The 18974-nt window shown below is 48.5% G+C and overlaps 1 protein-coding gene across 9 annotated transcripts in view; it reads left to right on the top strand.

Annotated features, from left to right (window-relative positions):
* Positions 1 to 16269, top strand: part of TBC1D16 (TBC1 domain family member 16) — a 30702-nt gene extending 14433 nt beyond the window's left edge. For 5 of the 9 annotated variants that reach the window (XM_034067989.1, XM_031046348.2, XM_031046344.2 and 2 more), the window contains 11 exons: positions 1806 to 1876; positions 2960 to 3038; positions 6791 to 6988; positions 7510 to 7657; positions 8695 to 8862; positions 9518 to 9666; positions 10451 to 10585; positions 11654 to 11840; positions 12962 to 13141; positions 13681 to 13827; positions 14320 to 16269. In XM_034067989.1, the coding sequence (XP_033923880.1) occupies positions 1806 to 1876; positions 2960 to 3038; positions 6791 to 6988; positions 7510 to 7657; positions 8695 to 8862; positions 9518 to 9666; positions 10451 to 10585; positions 11654 to 11840; positions 12962 to 13141; positions 13681 to 13827; positions 14320 to 14565 (1708 nt within the window). In that variant the 3' untranslated portion in view covers positions 14566 to 16269. The remainder of the gene's footprint in view (positions 1 to 1805; positions 1877 to 2959; positions 3039 to 6790; positions 6989 to 7509; positions 7658 to 8694; positions 8863 to 9517; positions 9667 to 10450; positions 10586 to 11653; positions 11841 to 12961; positions 13142 to 13680; positions 13828 to 14319) is intronic. The other 4 variants (XM_031046349.2, XM_005146161.4, XM_031046347.2 and 1 more) reach the window with 3 other exon arrangements.
* Positions 16270 to 18974: the final 2705 nt, after the last annotated feature.

Below are 18974 nucleotides of genomic sequence, written 5' to 3'. Positions count from 1 at the left end.
CGGCACCATGGGCTGGCTGAGCTGCAGGAGCAGGAATCTGCCACCGTGGCTGTTTTCTGCGGGAGGCATTGCAATAAAACGCCTTTTCCCAGGATATTCTTGCATTTCTTCTGTTCCTTATTTATATGATCGCAACACCCAGAAATCCTAATTGAGAGTGGAGATAAATGGCGCTGGCAGGTATCCACAGCTTTGTGAGGGAAGAATTGCATTAACTAGATCAAAATAAAGAGCATGTCCCCTCTAAAGTACAACTGTATATGCAAATAAATCTGCATAGTCTTTGTCATCTTGGCTCGGTCCTCGCAATTATAAGAGCATTAAGCATTTACAATAACTCTGAAACAAGCTTTTAGTCAGCTCGCCTTTTTCCTCTCCCTTTTGCTACTTGAAGAAAGCTCTTCCCTTGGGAAATCCGCATTGTGTGGTGGAAACAGTGAAACCCTCCCTGGGTGGTGCTGGCGCTGGGGATGGGTCAGCGCCAGGGATGGGTTCACTGCGGCTCGCAGCAAAAGTCCCCCCGAAACCCCTGGTTCAGTGCTTAGAGCCCGGAATCCGGGAACAAAGGTAATGCTGAGGGCTTCCCGGGGCCGGGCTTGAGGCTTGATTGGAATTAGCATAATGAGTGTGGATTTTTAGTTTTGCATGGAGAGAACTGAAAGAGAAAAAGCAAAATAACCCATGGATTTTCCAACTCAAATAAACACCATCAAGACAGGTCCCCTCTGCCAGGCTGGAATGGGCTGGAAAGCAAACATTCTTCTGGGGGCTTTGCTGAGAAATCACTTTTTCCATCTAAGGAGTTGGGGTTTATAAGTGTTGCCTCTCGATTGATTTATTAATGAGCTGCAGGCAGGCAGGAGGTGCCCCTTCCCTGTCTGGATTGTGGAAACCCACCATTCAGCAGCAGGAATGTTTTCCTTCCTCAGAACGAAGGTAACATTTACATCCTTGAGCAGCATACGCTCGGCTCCAAATGATTTGTTGTGTTTGCCTTCTCAGGAGCCAAATGTGTATTTTAGTCATAAGCATCAAACTGCTAATTCTGCCCCTGCTACCCCAGCGCAAGAAGAAGTCACAGGGAAAAGCCTCGCCTGGCTTTTACTTGGGGAGCCTCCACCTGCCTGGAATCCCACCTGGGGAAAACACATTGAGTGTCTTTTAGCTGAAGGTGTGAATCACGTTCCTGACTTTGGGTAAAAGAGTAAAACATATTAATTCAATACAAACTTCTGATGATGTTTCTTTTTTTTTCCCTTCCCATTTACAGTCAAAATAACTCAAGAATTACTGGTTTATTTTGTTTTCCTCTGGTTTAACACACAGCAGCTGGGGGAACCCTTTGGACGTAAGCAGGGCTGCTTTTCTTAATGCCCCCCTCTTGCTGGCTAAAATCTCTTGGCTCTCCTTTAGGCCACGAGGGCTTGAAGGAAGGAGTCAGGAGCAACAAAGCCCACAGTGTAGTGAGGCTTCTTGCTCAGCAGCAGGCAGGGAGGCAGCACCCAGCTGCGGAGGTGGCTCACCCCAGGCACCACACAGGTTGGCTTTTGTCCCCCGAGCTTTGGGGTAATGAACTGCCATAGAGGTGGACACCGGGTGCTGCCTGCACTGGGAGTGGTGTGTGTGCTCTGGGAAGGCAGGCAGGGTGCCGTGAGCATGGATTGCAATAGCCATGTAAAGCATAACAAATTGTTGTGATCTTTATTTCCCAAGGACAGACGGATCCCGCCCATCGGAAGGCAGCGCTGGTAATCGGCTTTCCTTGAGTCCCTCGTTTCATCCTGTTCAAATGTTTTATTTCCCAGGCTCATGATCGCAGAGTTGATGCTGATTCAAAGCCCTGTCCCTGATCATGAACTTGCTGTTACGGCCCAAGGTCAGAGGAGGATGTAGGAGTTGCTGCTGGTCGGTCCCACAGTGTGTGCCGGCAAGGTGGTAACCACAAACCACCTTCTGTGCCTTTCCTCTTGGCAGGGGGAGGGATTCCAGCGTCTTTAAGATGTAACCAGCGTGTTCTTTGAATAGCATCAATGACATTAACAATATGAGAGTGACTAACAACAATACACCGACTTTTAGAAGCACTGCTGAACCTGCTTCCTGGTGCCCAGCATGAAAGAATACAATTATTTTTCATAACCTTTTATTTTCCCTTTACGGTGAGCTAAGCAAAGCAAGTTTGTCAGAGGCAGAGTGCTCCTAATTTGGTCTCCAGTGACCTCTGGAGCTGTGATTGGCAGTCTGGTGTCGGGAAAGAACTTGTGCCTCTGAGATAGAAATGAGCAGAACAAATGCCATAGGACAGCTTGGGTTCCCTGGAGGACACAGGCTAAAAAAGGTGAAAGAAGTGCAATTACAGGAGGTTTTCAGCACAGAAAGTTAATTAGCTACTAAATAGCATTTAGTGCAGTTCAGCGTGAGGAAATTTATGTTTTGAAAGCAAACAGATCAATGAGAAGCTGTGGAACGAGCTTCTGGAAAGTCCACGTTGACGTTCGTGTACTTTGTACTGTGACGTCCTGGGCAGTTTTTCCCAGGTTTCCCCCCACAAATAGGAAGAATTGTTGGATGTGTTTCCATGTGTTTGCAGACATATGGACATGCTTCCACATGAGGATGACATTCAATTTCAGAAATTCTGGTCAGGCTTCTGTCCAGATTATCCAGCACCTTTTTCCCTATTCACTGATGTCAGTGAAGATGGGTTCTGTTTGGGCTGTTCAGTATTTAAACTTCAGGTTCCAAGTATCTTCAGCCACAGGGTGAATTTAACACAATTCTTCACCCAGCATGTTTCACAATTCATAATACATGTATATCGTCAAGGGCACTGTTTTACCAGAACAATAGATTTGGGTTCCAGCTTCCCCATATTCCCTGACTTTGTACAGTCACTGCACTAATTTTTTGGGCATTTCAGGATAGCTTTGAACTTTTTTGATGGATTGTTCATTTGAAGGTACCTGTCTTAGACGTTTCAGGCAGCTGATGCAGCCACAAGCTATTTCACCTTGCTGGAAAGAAAAGGGACCTGGAAGGTCAGTGCCTAGAGGGACCTGGAAGGTCAATGCCCGTGGGGAATAGTGGAGGAACAGAGAATGCTAACCCCTGGGGAGGAAGAGGGGCATGTAATTCCCATTACATGGATGCTCATACATTATGATGATACTTATTGTCCATAAATGGTGCTTCAGCAGCCAGCATGCTGGAGCAGCTCAGCCTGTAAGGAGAGCTATTATTAGTGAAGGTGTGCTTTGGTACCGTGGTGGTGAAGAGCCGAGGAGGAGGGTTTGGCTCTTGCAAGAGGCTCTCTGGGATTTGGGTGGTGCGCACTGACAGCTTAGGTAACTGCCACATCATGGCTGTAATCTTCAGCCCCTTTCCCTCTTATAATTACATTTGTCACATTGTGTTGTAAAATGAGTTATCAGATCCGTGTTGCTGAAATAGTCTTGCCATGCAATCAGTGCAGTCTCTGCCCTGGCTCTGTAGCACAAAATGTAATGGGGTTTGTCTCTCTTCATGCTCTAGGTGTGTGCAAATGCTTTGACCAAACCATAAGTTGGGTCCCATTGCTGAACATCAGAGGTCTCCCTTGCAGAGTGGCTGACCCCTTGGATCAGCATTTGGTGGGAGGACAGTGGGTCTTGACACAAGCACTTGCTTTCACAAGGGCTACGAAGCTGGAGGGGTGCAGATGTGGTTGATGACTGTAGTTGGTTGCTGAATGGTCTTGCTCACCAGCAGGAATGAGATGGGTTTTGAGACAAAAGAGTAATGGGACTTGAGTGAGGGGAAAATGCTTGAATGGAACAGAATCACAGAATCATTGAAGTTGGAAAAGACCTTTAAGATCAGGACCTTTATTCCCAAGAACTATTGCACTTGTTCTCTTGTCCTTTGAGCAGTGCAGTAACTTGACTGGTGCTCTGTTTTTCCTGCATCCTACAACCCAAATCTCTCTGGAATGTTCCTCCAGCTATTTACCTTGCAGTGCCAGCTCCCTGCTTTTTCAGGGCACTCTGATACAAATTCCTCATCTAACAGATTGAATAGTCTGACAAACAATGAATTCTTCCCTTGCATCTGTGTATCTTGTGTGCCTGGTTAAAGGACTCCCCACATCCACACTGTTAGCATTGATCACACTAGTTGTTCTTACTTACTTACAGAATGATCTCAATATTAAAATGATTTTAAACAGAAGCCCAGCAGTTCATTTTCTTTATTTTTCCCAATCAATATATACAGGGAAAAGTAATTTTAAGCAGTGAGTTTTTTTCCTTAACTTCCACAGTCTGCAGCAGTGCATGAGGTTGGACTCTCCGCACCTGCAGTGTGTGTGAATGTACATGTCCATCAGCCTCAAAGGGCACAGGTTGCACAGATGTCTCTTCCAGATTTCAGCTTCTACATCACTGAAAGCAGTGGAATTTCCTGGGCTGCACACTCCGAGGCTCTGTGCTTTCACTTGCTGTCTTTCTGCTGTCCAGAAAGGGTAAATCCACTTACACATGTTGCCTCACATTGCTTCCCTGTGTGTTGGGATCATGTGCAAGCTTGTAACCAGTGGCTGAATGTGAGTTGCAAACATTTGTCTGGAGAAAGCATTTCCAGGATATACCACACTGCACATTTGTGGCTGGGTGCTCCAGCCCCCACGTTCCTGGGTAGCTGCTTGTACCTGGAGCAGATTTTGGTTGTGTAGCAGAAGGAACTGCAGCTGGCAATAGCAGCTACACAATTCCTGGGATCAGAGCGAGCCAGCCCAGCTGTACGGGAACTCTTGTTTCTTGGCAGTTATCTCTCTGCTGCTGGTTGTTCCAGATGATGCTCTTGAAGAACAGGCACATTGGCCTCTGGGATGAGGGAACCGACAATAATCCTCGGAGCCAACCTGGCTTCCAGCCCTTTGTCATCCTGACCAGTTCATCTTTGCGAGAGCTTTAGAAAATGTGTTGCCTCTGCTCAGTCTTCAAGCTGGTTTGAGTCACCTCTTCCAGGAAAATCCTGTGGAACCAGCTGTGGCTGTTGTGAAGTGTTGCTCCATAAATACCAGCTGCTTACAGCGAGCAGCCCAGCACAAGTGTCTCGTACCAGGACTCCTGTTACTTTGATGTTAACATGAGGTCCTGAATGTTTTGGAAAGTGTATTTTGCAGCTTTATCAGAAAGTAAAGCTTGATTTGCCTAGAAAGGCTGGACCAGATTCAAGGTTGAAGTCCCTTCCAACCTGGTGTTCTGTGGATCTGTGATTGTAGGGATTTCACAAAGGCTGGTACAATTTTAATGGACACATTCCCAGGTGATGGTGTATAGCCACGCTTGAGACTGGAAGTATCCCAGTGTCCAACCTAGAAAAACTGCTGTCATTCCTCACTGAGTGATTTTGGGTATGTTGTTTGAGCCTGCTCACATGGAGATATGGCCATGCCCCATCTAGGACCTCACCCTCCAAATGGCTTGAATGCAAGTTTTGCTTTGACACTTTCTTTCAGCCACCTGGAGCAGCAAAACTTTATGAGCAGAGTAGTGAAGCTGCTCTTTTAGCTGAGGGTAACCCAGGCTTGGTCTCATCTGCATAATGCTGCAGAACTAGAGGAGGGGGTCTGGGGATTTATTTCCCCTGCGTGTGGGCACTGAGGTTTCGAGTCACACATTTGAACAGGGCAGCACACAGGGGCATGGATGAAAATTTAACCCACAACTAACTGGGATGTCCGGAGACCTGTCCATTGGAATGCAGTGACCTGAACCATGGGTGGATGCTGCAAATGAGGCTCGTCCCTGTGGAAGAGGCTCTGTAGCCAGGCTTGGAGAGCATACTGATGTGGTGTGCTGCAGATGCATGCTGAGTGTGTGATTTTCAGCGTTCAGTGCCTACATTGTTAGATAAGCGGATTAGAAAACATTGCATAAAGTGGCATTGCAGGGGGCTGTCTTTATACCTGCTACTTGCCTTGTTTTGCAAACCCTGATTTCACAGCGGAACCCATTCAGAGCTTGTGCTGAGATTGTTCACATGTATTGGCCTTTTTAAGAATCAAGGGGTCACAGTTTCAGATTCACTTAATTCTCAAAGCAGTGATATTTTTCTTTTGGGATCAGGGTTGGTGGTGGGTTTGTGGGGCTTTACATCTAAACTCTTTTTACTCTTAAGGATGGATATGTGGGGTGCAGTGAGCTCCTAGTGTGTTGTGAGCAGTTGGCTTCACTTTCTCTGTGGTGAGCTAAAGAGCTCATATGTAATTTCCCACTCCTTAACTCTCCAAAGTTTCACTTTTGCAATGGAAACCATTTGCCTGAAGTTCATACACAGGATCCCAGGTTTGTCTGGTCACTTTGAAGGAATCCTGCAGCTCAGGGCTCTGTGGCGTGGCTGGAAAGCAGGCAAGTGCTGTTGTACCGGCTCCCCAATCTGGTCCTTGTGCTGTGCCAAGGAGCAGGGACAGGCTATTCCTTGGAGGAGCCTGGCTGTTCCCACGCTGGGCTTCTTCATTTTGCCTCCTCAAAAGCCAGTTTGGTTTTAGCTCTCCCCGGGTCTGTGTGAAATTTAAGAACAGACCAAAAATAGGATCGTTTTTAGGGATGGAAGGGAACTAATTTACATTAAAATAATATCATCTCTTGTGTGGGCTGTCAGTTATTGACTCCATAGACCTGCATGGAATTCCAGTTCCAGAGCTCTGACAAAAGTTCTCTAACATGGAGCATCTGTGGTTATTACATGTAACTGTAGTCCTCTTTGCTGATGTCTTGTGGGGTTTCTCTCCCCATGCTTCTGTCTGCAGGGACACGTGTGACAATCACTTGACCTGCTCCACCAGCTCTGCCTCCAGCCTCGACACCAGTGCCCAGTTCCAGGACAATAACGGGCAAACACAGAGCACCAGATGGGATGAACAGCAGAAAGTATTTGCCCTTGAGCAGGTCTGTGGTGTCTTCAGAGTGGACCTGGGACAAATGAGATCCCTTCGCCTCTTCTTCAGGTAATGTGTTCCTCTGTGTGGCAGTTGTGTATGCTGCTGATCAGTGCATGCTGGGCTCTGGGGACAGATGGCTTCTGCCATCCTCCTTGGAAGGCTGTTCCTGGTTGTCTCCAGGAAAGCAGGTGTCAGCCTTCCCAAGGAGTGCCTTCGAATTACAGTTATAGGGCCTAAAGGATTTTTTTGCCTAGTAAGGTAAAGGTTGCTCTTGCCTCTCTTACCAAAAGCGTTTCAGATAAGGGTAAAAGAGTGCTGTTACCGGGAGTGGAGCTTCTTGGGGAAAATAGTCACTATGGCCATGTCATGCAGTCATAGAATATCTTAAGTTGGAAGGGACCTATAAGGATCATCAAGTCCCAGAGTTTAAAATTACCTCTGTGCCCTGTTTTAAGGGATAACCTGGAGCTACAATTCCTTGTAATTTGCTTTCCACTCTGTCTCATCTGATGTTCCCCTCCCCACCAGGCCCTTTGCTGTCCTGGGCAATAAATGCAGGTTGCTCTCCCTGTTGTTTTGTCCCACAGCGATGAGGCTTGTACCTGTGGACAACTGGTTGTTGCGAGCAGGGAGAGCCAGTACAAGATCTTCCATTTTCATCATGGTGGCCTGGATAAGCTGTCCGAGGTGTTTCAACAATGGAAGTACTGCACAGAGACCCACCTCAAGGACCAGGTACCTGAGCAAGGTTCATGGCACAACGAGGGTTTCCAGCAGGTGTTTCACAGGGTTTTAATTAGGGAAGCGTGTTGGAGAAGTGGAGCAATGAGTTCATGTCACCAAGTCAAGCAGAAAGATACAATGCATTGCGTGTGTTTAGGATGAAGCTGTGGGTGGGACGCGAGGTCTCTCTTGTACTTGCTTGTCCCCATCCATTCCTGTTTCGCCTGTGGAATGTGGGGGAAGATAATCCAGAGACTTGCATAGGTAGGTATGTGCTAGACCTAACAGGTCAGCTCGGGGCTTCAGGCATGTGAAGGGGGGGGATCTGCAGTGGTAGGTCTGAAATTCTGTCAAGAGTCTTGCGTCCATTTTGTGCACAGTAGCACACTGCTTGGGAAATGTTTTGACAGGGCATCTTGCCATATTTTGTTCAATCTACATACAAATGTGATAAGAGCTCTTTAATTATCTGTTTAAGATACTGTATGTGCTTATTAGAAACAGTGATTTTTAAATTTCCATCCTTCCCACAGAGCCCCCTGCTGCTTTTCTTATTATGGTCGCATGGGCTCACTTTTTGCATTGAACAACCTTTGATTTTTAAATTAAATGTCAGCTGCAGTCTTGCGCTGGGATCATGAGTGCCCTTAGAGAGCCTGGCAGTGCAGTTCCCTGCTTGCCTAACAGCAATCCCTTTGTATATGGCCAATCATATGTAATTTATTGCAGGCATTCCTGGCAGGGTGAAGTTTTGCTGTAAGCAGCATTAATTCAGTTTCAGGTCAGGGATAAGACTGGGGGAGGAATGGAAACAATTTTTTTCCAGGATGAAGCTGGTTTGTGGCTCTCAGATTCTTAATTATTCTAATCACTCTCGCTATTGTAATGGTTGGAGTCTACAAACCCCTCCCCGAGTGCGGTGCCTCAGTGCTTAATCCTGCGGGAACCATGCAAAAAGGTTTTCCTGCTCTGAAAATTGCTGGGTTTCACATTCTGCTGCTACCCCTGGCTCCTGCCTCCAGTGTTCTGCTGTCTTTGCCCCCATTCAGCAGCTTACAGACGAGAGGACGTGTATGCAGTTCTCCATCCGCCGCCCCAAGCTGCCCTCCTCGGAAACCCACCCAGAGGAGAACACCTACAAGCGCCTTGATGTGTCTGCCTGGCTCCATCACCTGAATGAATCTGGACAGGTGGAAGAGGAGTACAAGCTGCAGAAGGTGAGGGGCTGCCTGCTGCTAGTTTGAGCCTTTTGCTACTGCCATGGAGTACAAGTGCCCACGTGGAAGCTGCAAAAGCTTGCTTCCATGCTGGGGGCAAGAACTGGGCATTAGAGTATAAAGACTGGTGTGTAGTGCTTGGCTGGAAGTCTTCTGGTGACTGGAGATGAGTCTAGATGGTAAAGAATCTCCCTGCCCAGCTTCTGCTGCCGCTTGGAGTGAGTAAACCGAAGTGTCCAGTGCCAGACATGTTTGCAAAACGCAGTGTGAACAAATCAAAGAGAGAAAAATGGAGAGTGCTGTATGAAATAGTGCAGGGGGAGCACTGGGTGCAGGTCCTGAGAGAGAAGTTTGCAGTGAAATGCAGTGTCTCTAAGATTGGGGATTAAGCCGTGACATGAGAACGACACGTTAATCATAGAGCCTCTCCAGGGGGGGTTATTGACATTGAAATGAGCCCGATTTGTGTCTGGTCTGGGAATAGAAGGCCAGCACTTTCCCTCTAAACATGTGCAAATTGCAGGAGCTTGAATCAAGGCGTCACTTGTCAGGAAAGAACTGCAAAGCCACCAAAGCATAGTGGCGGGCAGTTTCTTGTTGCTGTTTTTGGGAGTGTTAAAACTGTACCAGTCATAACTTTTGCTCTTTCTTCCAGGCCATTTTCTTTGGTGGGATTGATATTTCCATCCGTGGGGAGGTGTGGCCCTTCCTGCTGCACTACTACAGCTATGAGTCCACCTCTGAAGAGAGGGAGGCACTGAGACTGCAGAAGAGGAAAGAATACTTTGAGATCCAGGAGAAAAGGTAACAGACCAGCTTCATCCTCCCTTGCTCATCTCTGCTCAGGCCTGACGTCGCAGTGATACCGATGGTGACGTACAGTCTCTGCCTCCTCCTCCTCAGCAGAAGCTGATTGGAGTAGAGAAGTGAGAGGGGTGGTAAGGGAGGTGTATCAGGCACAGCTGAACTCTTGAGGGTCAAGAGCTAATACCAGACCCTCAAGCTCAAATATTCTCATCTGCATGATTTAAACAAGCTCATCAGTTCCACATAGGGAAGCTTATCTCATAGGCAAGACTACAAGCTTAGCATGCACTGGAGGTGGAAATGGAAACTTACAGTTCTTTATAAATATATCTGTATATAAAAATAGGGAAGAAAAAAAGGATATCTAATTCAAAGAAGTTATTGCTGCAAGAACTGTATGCTGTAACCCAGTTGTGGGTACATTTAAGCTGGAGAGGGGCAGCAGTATTATTAATTAGAAGACAATCAAAACAGAGTGGTTAGTTCTGGTGTGCCACCCACAAGGAGCAGTGCAAGGCAGAGTCCTCCTGCTTCTGAAGTGGAGTTTATCACAGAAAACACATCGTGTCATCCCGTTTATAGCCCAAGAGGCTCCTTCTGGTAATCCACTGGACAGACACTGCTGTTCTGGACAGACTTGCTTGTCTGTTTTCCAGGTGATGAGAAAACTCTGAGTAGGACTAGTTCTCTGCAATTTAAAGCTGAAATAAAGCTTTTTTGTTCCTTGTTTCAACCATATTCCTCTCTTGGCAACATACTCCTGTTGCTGCTCCATTTCCAGGCTCTCCATGACTGCAGAGGAACAGAAGGACTTCTGGCGTAAAGTACAGTTCACAGTGGATAAAGACGTGGTGAGGACCGACCGCAGCAACCAGTTCTTTCGAGGGGAGAACAACCCAAATGTGGAAACTATGAGGTGAGGTGTCTGCTTCCAGTGTCCCAAAAAACGTGTCCTGTGGAGTGTATAGAGATCTCGGTAAGCCTGCCCCTGGTCACTGCCTTGGGAGGGCTGAAGAACACCACGTGTATGGTGACTGGTACCAAGTGGTGCAAAACCAGGGACTTGTTTTCCAGTGCTTCCACTGCTGCTTTAGCCATGTACTTTTTGATATAATAACCCTGTTCCCATCACCTGGCTTCCCCGCACACACAGGCACAGGAGAAATATGAGCCTCCTGTGGCTATGGGAGGGTCATGGATTCTGCAGCAGGGCTGTGGGCAGTTGCTTGGGTCTGTGGTTCTCCTGATGGGGTGGAGGATGAGCACAACAATCTGCTTCATGGCTGTGTCACTTGTAAATGTGTGCCTGCAAAACAGCTGGAATTCATCTGACAGTATGGCTTGGAGCCTTATAGGTGTGTAGGTACCATCTTTCATTTTCCTTGGGTCTTTTATTTCTGTTCTCTTAGTCTTTTTGCATTCACCTTTTCTTCTATTTTTATGTCTGGGTATGCAAAACCTTCTTCTGGCATTTATTTCACTGGACTGATGTTTGCAGAAGGGTTTATCTCTACGTGTTAAAGTAGGGTTGTGTGTCCTTGTACCTGAGATGTTGTGTGTTGCTTGTTCCTACTGCACTGCTCCCAGTGGGCTGGAAAACAGGACCCTAAAGAGTTCTGTTCAGATCAGTTGTCTTATGCTGCTGTGTGCTGTCCAGAACTCTTCATGTCCATCCAGTAGCCTCTTTGGATTGTTGCAAAATGTTGTAATCCTAAAGAAAGGAGAGTTAAGTATAATATTAGTGTATCTGTGCTAGTTAGTGCATGCTTCTAGTTACAGTCCTTTAGGGAATGCAGTTCTGTGGGGTGCAGCATGATGCAGAGCTGCTCAGAAGCTCACAAGCCTCCGGGTGCAGGAGATGGCAGGGGTGATCTGTTCCTCTTTTGCACCTTGCCTGTCTTGGCCTGTGTGGTAGCAGCTGGGGTAGAAGGAATGGGGCTCTGTGCTCTCGTGTCTCACCTTTCCCTTTGCATCTCTTCTCCAGGAGGATCTTGCTGAACTATGCAGTATTTAACCCAACAATTGGCTACTCCCAGGGGATGTCTGACCTGGTTGCCCCACTTCTGGCAGAGGTTCTAGATGAGTCGGATACTTTCTGGTGCTTTGTAGGACTGATGCAGAACACAATCTTCATCAGCTCACCCCGGGATGAGGACATGGAGAAGCAGCTGGTGAGGCTGAATGCTGAGCTCCTTTCAGCCCTGTCTTTAGCTTCTTCTCTTCCCAGTCAAGATAGAAGGATGCCATACAGCAGTTTTCTGGGCTGTTGGGTTCCAGCATGCCAAATCACACTCCAAAGCAGAAAATACCTGATGGATAAAATTGATCCTGGGTGATCAGGGCACTCCTGAGGCAGTTATAGCCAATAAACTGGCCAAGAGGTTACCTTGGCTATGCTAAAGGCTGCTGATTCAACGAATCTTTTATGATCAAACATGCTCAGGATGATGCTTGCTTTTCCTTTGTATTTCCTTCAGCCAGTAAAGTCTCGCCAGCTCATTTTTGTCCTCATTCTGGGGCATTTACTGTGAATGAGGCAGAGGAACTGATTGAGCTGCAGCCCTCTCTTCTGTGGGTTTGGTTTTGTTTGGGGTTTTTTTGAGGTTTTAACATTTTTAATATATTTTTTTAATGATGTCCAAAAGAAAAGCCTGATCTATCTGAGAGAACTCCTTAAAATAAGGTGATCTTGTTAAAAAATAGCAACTTTTTAGATTCTAACATGAATGTCAGTTGTTTTCTGGTTAAAATCCTGAAAAAGCCATTCTAATCTGAACAATCCTGCCTGGATCATGATGGCACCAATTTAAAGTGGTAAATTTGTGGTGGAACCCCCCTGGGAGGCTGCTGGTGCGGAGCAGTTAGTTATTGCACAGATTTATGCACTGTAGTGGGCCTGTATAGTCAGGCTTTCCAAAATCACTTCCATATTGCTCAGCCTCTATTGAAATGAAATACTGCCAGAGATAGCTGTGCCCTTTCTTTTCTCTGGTTTTTAGCTGCTTTCCTCAGCCTGAATCTCTCCCCTTCTTTCTTTTCACAATGTGGCTGTCAGGGATTTTCTTTTCACCCTCCATCCTTCCTTGTGAAATAGCTGCTGTGCCCTGCAAGCCCTGGCCTTTAATGATAGATCCAATAATGCTGCTGGCTGTGCTGTAAGAAACAGGCTGTGAGAGGACTGTGGCCAGCTCTGCGGGAGCCCAGGGCTGGCACACAGAGGGGGGGCTCCTTGGGATGGTGCCGGAGGGTGCAGGTCCCTGTGCAGGGGCTCAGCTCAGAGCATCTGTTGCAGATGTACCTGCGAGAGCTGCTGCGCCTCATGCACCCACGCTTCTATCAGCACCTTTCTTCCCTGGGAGAGGATGGGCTGCAGATGCTTTTCTGTCACCGCTGGATCCTCCTCTGCTTCAAACGGGAATTCCCAGAGGCAGAGGCGCTGCGCATCTGGGAAGCATGCTGGGCTCACTACCAGGTAAGATACCTGGTGATGGGCTCAGTGCACACGGGGCAGCAGCAGGGCCTTTGCTGAGCCCTCACCAGCTCAGCAAGCACTGCACATTTCAGTAAAGGCTCTTAGTAGCAAAGCATCCAAAATAAGTAGGTGCTACAGAGGGTCTGTAATCAGCAAAGAGGTTTATCGGTGTAGCAGGAGGATGGAGCCCTGCACCTCCTACTTCAGTATTCTGGGCTTCGAAAGGCGATGGGTTTTTTTTGTTTTCTCCATATTCACTTCTGAAGTTCAGACTTCTCCTACACAGCTGGAAAATGCCTTCCCCAAAATCTCTAGTCTGCTTTGAAAGCTGTGGTGTGAACCTTGCTGCTGTGCTGGAAAGGGAAGAGACTTTCATTCAGCTCTGGTTCAGAATTCACCAGTAACTCATGTTCTCTGTACCACCAGGCAGAACTGAAGGAGCAAAAAATGTCACTCAGGACATGTTTGTGGTGAGGGGGGAGGTTAAGTCAGACTCTGCCTCCACCTGCTGTACTCCAGCCCCTGGTTTCTCATTGCAGACAGACTATTTCCACCTCTTTATCTGTGTGGCCATTGTGGTGATTTATGGGGACGATGTGATTGAACAACAGCTGGCCACTGACCAGATGCTGCTGCATTTCAGCAACCTGGCTATGCACATGAATGGAGAACTTGTACTCAGGAAGGTAAATGCCTATGTGCTGATGTGGGCTGAGTCTCGGGTCCAAGAGATGAATCAGAGCATTGAGAAAATCAGGGACTGCATCTTTCTCCTCTCTGGTCTCCCCTGCTTGTCTGCAGCCTGGGAGGGTGGGATGCTGTTGTTTGCTGGAAAACAAGACTGGAGAAATAAGAGGTAGTTCTGGAGTGCTTGGGTGGTAACAGGATGGTTGGGATGACCCTTGCATGTGCTGAGGGAAACAGCAGACAGAGCTGTTCATCTTTGTGCCATGGTCCCCCGTTATCTCGGGCTGGGAATGACCACAGGCCATAGGGTATGCTGCTGCAGTGACATGGCAGTATCCCAGTGACCTTGAGGTTTGTGATCAAGAGGGATGCTCCTTTCCTGAAGCTTTTTGTCTTCTAAGGTAGTGAAACAGGAGGATGGGATGCGAGGCTACGGGTACCTGTTCTGTCCTTCATTCCTGGTGAGGACTGACTTTGTCTCTCCCTTCTAGGCGAGGAGTCTGCTCTACCAGTTCCACCTGCTGCCCCGCATCCCCTGCAGCCTGCATGACCTGTGCAAGCTGTGTGGGACAGGAATGTGGGACAGTGGCTTCATCCCTGCTGTGGAGTGCTCTGGCCATCACCCTGAGTCTGAGAGCTGTCCGTATGGGGGACTGGTGGAAGTGTCTTCTCCCAAACCAGGAAGTGAAGGCAAGAGAAGCTTGAAAACACGGGACGTCTTTGCTTTCCGAAAATAGCTGTGGAGGAACAGGGTGTGCAGAGGAAGAGGGAAGGGCAGGAAGGATGTGCATAGGAATAAATGTCGAAGACAAAAATGGAGGGGGGTCTTGTTGAAACTCCTGAGAACACTGAAAGGTGGAGAATGGAAAAGGAATTAAATCCCTCTACAGGAGAAGCAAATTCCAGTGCACTGGCACTGGAACCTGAACAAGATGCATCAAACCAGGAACAGTGTTTGCAAGTGTTTGGATTTGATTTTGTTAGAAACATGCTTTTTTTAGGTCTTAACAAGGAGTTTTTATTCTGCCTCTGGGACTGGACTGGTTCACAACCAGAACTTTGCTACTTGCTGATAAGAAATGAGAACACTAAAGAGAGCCAAGTGCAACCAGCAGCGTTTGTGGGTCAGGCAGAAGGAGCAGCGGCAAGGCCGGCCTCTGTGATGTCCCTTCATCCAGAGCACACCACACACATGTGCTTTGCTTCAACCAAAACGTGCAGCTTTGTGGCTTCTCTCAAAAGCCACAAAGACAATTTTAATTATAATCTGCCAAAAATAAAAGTGCAGACTATTGGGATTGCAGGGAAGGTGTCTGCTTTGTGGGTGGGGAAGAGCTGGTCACCTAAAGGTCTTGTCTCTTGCCTGTTTGTTGTTTTATATGGTGTTCTGCCAGGCGTGATTCTTTTATCTCCCATTTGTACAGGATATGTACTGCCACACACAGCACTGCTTTTCTGTAGTCAGGGTTTTCATGGACAGCTTTCAGAGTTTACTTCATGACATTACAGCAAAGCTGTTTCTTTATGCTGACAACTACAGACTTTCAACACTTGCTTATGGAAATCTGTTGTTTCCAGTATGTTTCCCATTGTGTTTCCTTTGGCTCTTCCTGATTACTGATTATTTACTGCCCTTACCTGTCCTTGCCATAGGCTGCAGCACATACACTCTAAGTGGGCTTTGGGCTCCTCACTTGGTGCCATTTATGCACCTGCTTCCCCTGCCCAAAGTGAAAATGAAACTTGGTTTGTTTTTGCTGAGCTCTGTCTCTGATAGAGATTTCCTTGGGTGTTTCTGAAAGGACAGCACGTTTCTCCTCTCGTCTTCTGTAAGTGGAGCTGGGGCCTGGAGCACAGACGTGGTGCCAAACATCCTTCCCAAATTCAGTGACATCCAAAGGTGTGTCCTGAGCCAGTGCAAATGGAGCCAGGGAAAGAGTCTTGTTGTAAGAATGAAAAGGAGACGAGGTGAGAGTGGACTGTGCTGGTTTGCTGCATCCCTCTGCATGGTGTGTGAGGCCTTGCAGCCTTTCCTGGTTGCCTTGCACCCTCATAAAAGAGGCTAGCACCTGGGATGCTTTCTGTGAAACCAAAAGCATGCTGTGTTAGTAAGGGGGAGATGACTTGACCCGGTGCAGGCACATGCCAAAGACAGGCTGTTGTGTGGCAGGACAGTTTGGCTTCTGATTTGTGTGCCTTTAATTCAGAGGCTGAAAACCTTCCCTTTGAGTAGAGCAATGATGAAACCTGCTGCAGCATGGCACATGTTCAGAACGGCCCAGCATCGAGAGGTGCCGAGGCTGCAGGATGTGCTGGGGTTGTAGGAGGTGACACCTCATATAAGGGCTGGTGGCTGCTTTGCTGCAAAGTGGGGGGTTCTTTCAGATTCATGATGTTCCATCATATGACAATAAAGGCCTGTGTGAGGCGTTTGTGTGGTACATTGCTGTGCAGGCTGCTCTGTACCTAATAGCAGGGGAACAGCACTTGGTTGGATGCTGCTTGAGTGGTTCCTTTTGCAGCTGTACAAGATGTGGTGGGTGCTGGGGCTGTGCTGCTGTCCCCGGGCTCTGCTGATTTCCTAGAATCCCAGCCTGGTTTGGGTTAGAAGGGACCTTAAAGCTCCTCCAGCTCCAATCCCTGCCACAGGCAGGGACACCTTCCACTAGAGCAGCTTGCTCCAAGCCCTTCCAACCCTGGGGCTGTGTGGCTCAATGCATTCATCAAGATTCAGACTCTTAAGTGGTGGCAGCTGAATTAAGGTCAGAAAAACCACAAGTCAGAAAGCACCAGAAGCATCTTCCCATGGAGCAGCATGATGGCAGCAGGCAGGCACCAGCTCCCCATGGGGACAGCAGGACCCAGGTACCACTTTGCCTCCTTGTGCCAGATGGACATCACCAAGAGGCCACCGCACTGCTGTGGCTCATTGGCCAGTGTCAGAGCTGATGGATGCCTCCCTGGGAGGGCTGCACAAGGAGAAGCTGGTGTGGGCAGACCCTACCTGGGCTTACCAGACACTTGCAGCGGGCTGGGACACACCAGCAAACACTGACCAGCAGATCTGGAGCTGGTTTTGCTGCAGCCATTGTTCCCAGCCTGTCAGAGACAATAGGAAGAGATGAAGGAGATAATGTTGAGCTCTGGTTTTCCACTATTAAAATGACACTCAGCCATGTGGAAATCGCTCAGGATTTGTTTAGTTAAAGCTTCTGCACTGCAGTTTTCCAGCACATGGAAAAAGTTGGGGTTTCTGTTTGAGGTGATGCTCAGCTGTGTGGGAGCACATCACTGGGACCAGCATGCCACTGGGACCAGCAACCGTGGAATTCCTCTGCCATGAAGGAAAGACAACAAGTCAAGTGTTGGACAGGACAGCAGGTTTCTGAGGTCCTTTTGACCTGTCCCCAGGATCCCCTTCTCCTTTTGACTCTTTGGAGTTGACACAAGGAATAGAAAAGAATCAAAGCTTCTGGCCCTGACAAAGGAGTAAAGTGAATCCTGGGAACAATGACCCTCATGTGGCTTCTCTCCTCAGCCGCTGCCCTGTTCATTGCATTAGCTGCAGCTGAGCAGCCAAAAATAGACCCTTGCAAAGGTAAATAGTCAGCATAAGCCTCTTTAGACTCAGCTTTGAGCTGACGCATCCTTCTGCCTCCCGCTGCCGGGGGGAAGGGGAGCGGGGTGAGCAGGAGAGAGCTCACCAAGGCTTTGATCCTGGCAGTGAAGAGCAATGCAGCAGGGAGCCGACTATGGAGAGCGGGGCGAGCACAGAGCCCAGGGCTGTGCCTGCCACGTCCTGCCCCACTGAGCCCCTGCTGTGGCACCGGGCATGGGGCAGGGATGTGCCCATGCTGCTGCACTGGGGAAGATCTGCGGCTGTGCCTGGAGCCAGGAGGCAGCTGAGCTGCTTCAGCCTCGATGCCCACTCCGGGTGTGTTTGGACAGGGCTGTTTGGCTGCTGTGTTCCAGGGGCGCTGCCTGGCCAATGAACATTTACAGCTCACGAGAACAAAGAGACTCACCTGAGTTATTACAAGCACCAAAGAATTTAAAACCCAGCTTGGCTTGTCCCCGTGGGCTGCCTCATTAATCCCCATGGCTCTGCTTGGGTCATGAAAAGGGACCAGTCTGGCCGGCTGCAGTTCATGGTCACATCCTGCTGCAGGGTGCTGGTCCTGCCCTGCTGGTGCTGCTGCTTTGGGGAGGGCTCCGCTCCCCGTTTACTTCTCTCATTTAAGCAGTCAGATGCACAATGTGCAATGGGGAACAGAAGCAGAGGCCAATGGGAGCTGTGCTGGCGGCACCAGCTTGCACTTGCCACAGGGCTACTGCTGACTCCACAATGAGGAGCTCCCATGCGAGCTGGTGCTGCCCATCCTGGGCATGCTCAGCCCTTCCACAGACCGAATGGCACCCCAAAAGCTGCTTGGTCCCCCCCTTTCCCTGTCCCCAGAGCTGCTCCAGACCCAGGTCACTCCTTGTATATTTTTGTGACCAATTTTCTTGCAGTCTGTGCCTCAGCCAAGAGCTCCAGCATCATCCAAGTGCCCCAGAATCACTGCTCTTTGACTGGAGCTCAGTTCTTCTCCTGGTTATGAAAGGTGACTCTCTCTTAGTTCGAGCTGAAAAGGGGCTTTGAAGTCCAGTTCTGCTGTGAAGTTCTGGGCTCTCCTACTTCAGAACCTCACCAGGTCCCATTGCTGAGCTCTGGCCTCCTTTCAGGCCATGCCTGCTGCCATGCTGGGCTTTCTACCATGTCCCACATCCCTCACAGTGGGTGCTTGATGCCCTGGTTCATTTCCCTCCTCTGCAGACTGATGTTTTCTAACAAAAACTTAGGCTCTTTCCCAAGCCCGTGCCCCTCAGCCCCTGCCCATCACCGCTGCTCCCGGCCTCTGCCCCACTGCTGCGTCCCTGCTCCAACAGAGGCCAGAACTTTCAGTCTGAAAGCCTTTGACCTGTAACCTGTCTGCAGCATTTGCCTTGAGGTGCCCACAGGAGCTGGGCACCATTTCCTATTGCAGGAACTACCTGAAGGTGCCGTGGTTGGGAGCAGCTTCCCCAGCCCAGTTCTGTGTGAGCACATTCACCTGCCAAGCACAGAGCACTTTAATAAGAAAATATTTGGATAATGTTGTCACGA

This window comes from Melopsittacus undulatus, chromosome 11 (assembly GCF_012275295.1).
Source record: "Melopsittacus undulatus isolate bMelUnd1 chromosome 11, bMelUnd1.mat.Z, whole genome shotgun sequence".
In the NCBI taxonomy this organism is placed as follows: domain Eukaryota; kingdom Metazoa; phylum Chordata; class Aves; order Psittaciformes; family Psittaculidae; genus Melopsittacus; species Melopsittacus undulatus.
This window is presented reverse-complemented; position numbering and strand designations above follow the sequence as displayed.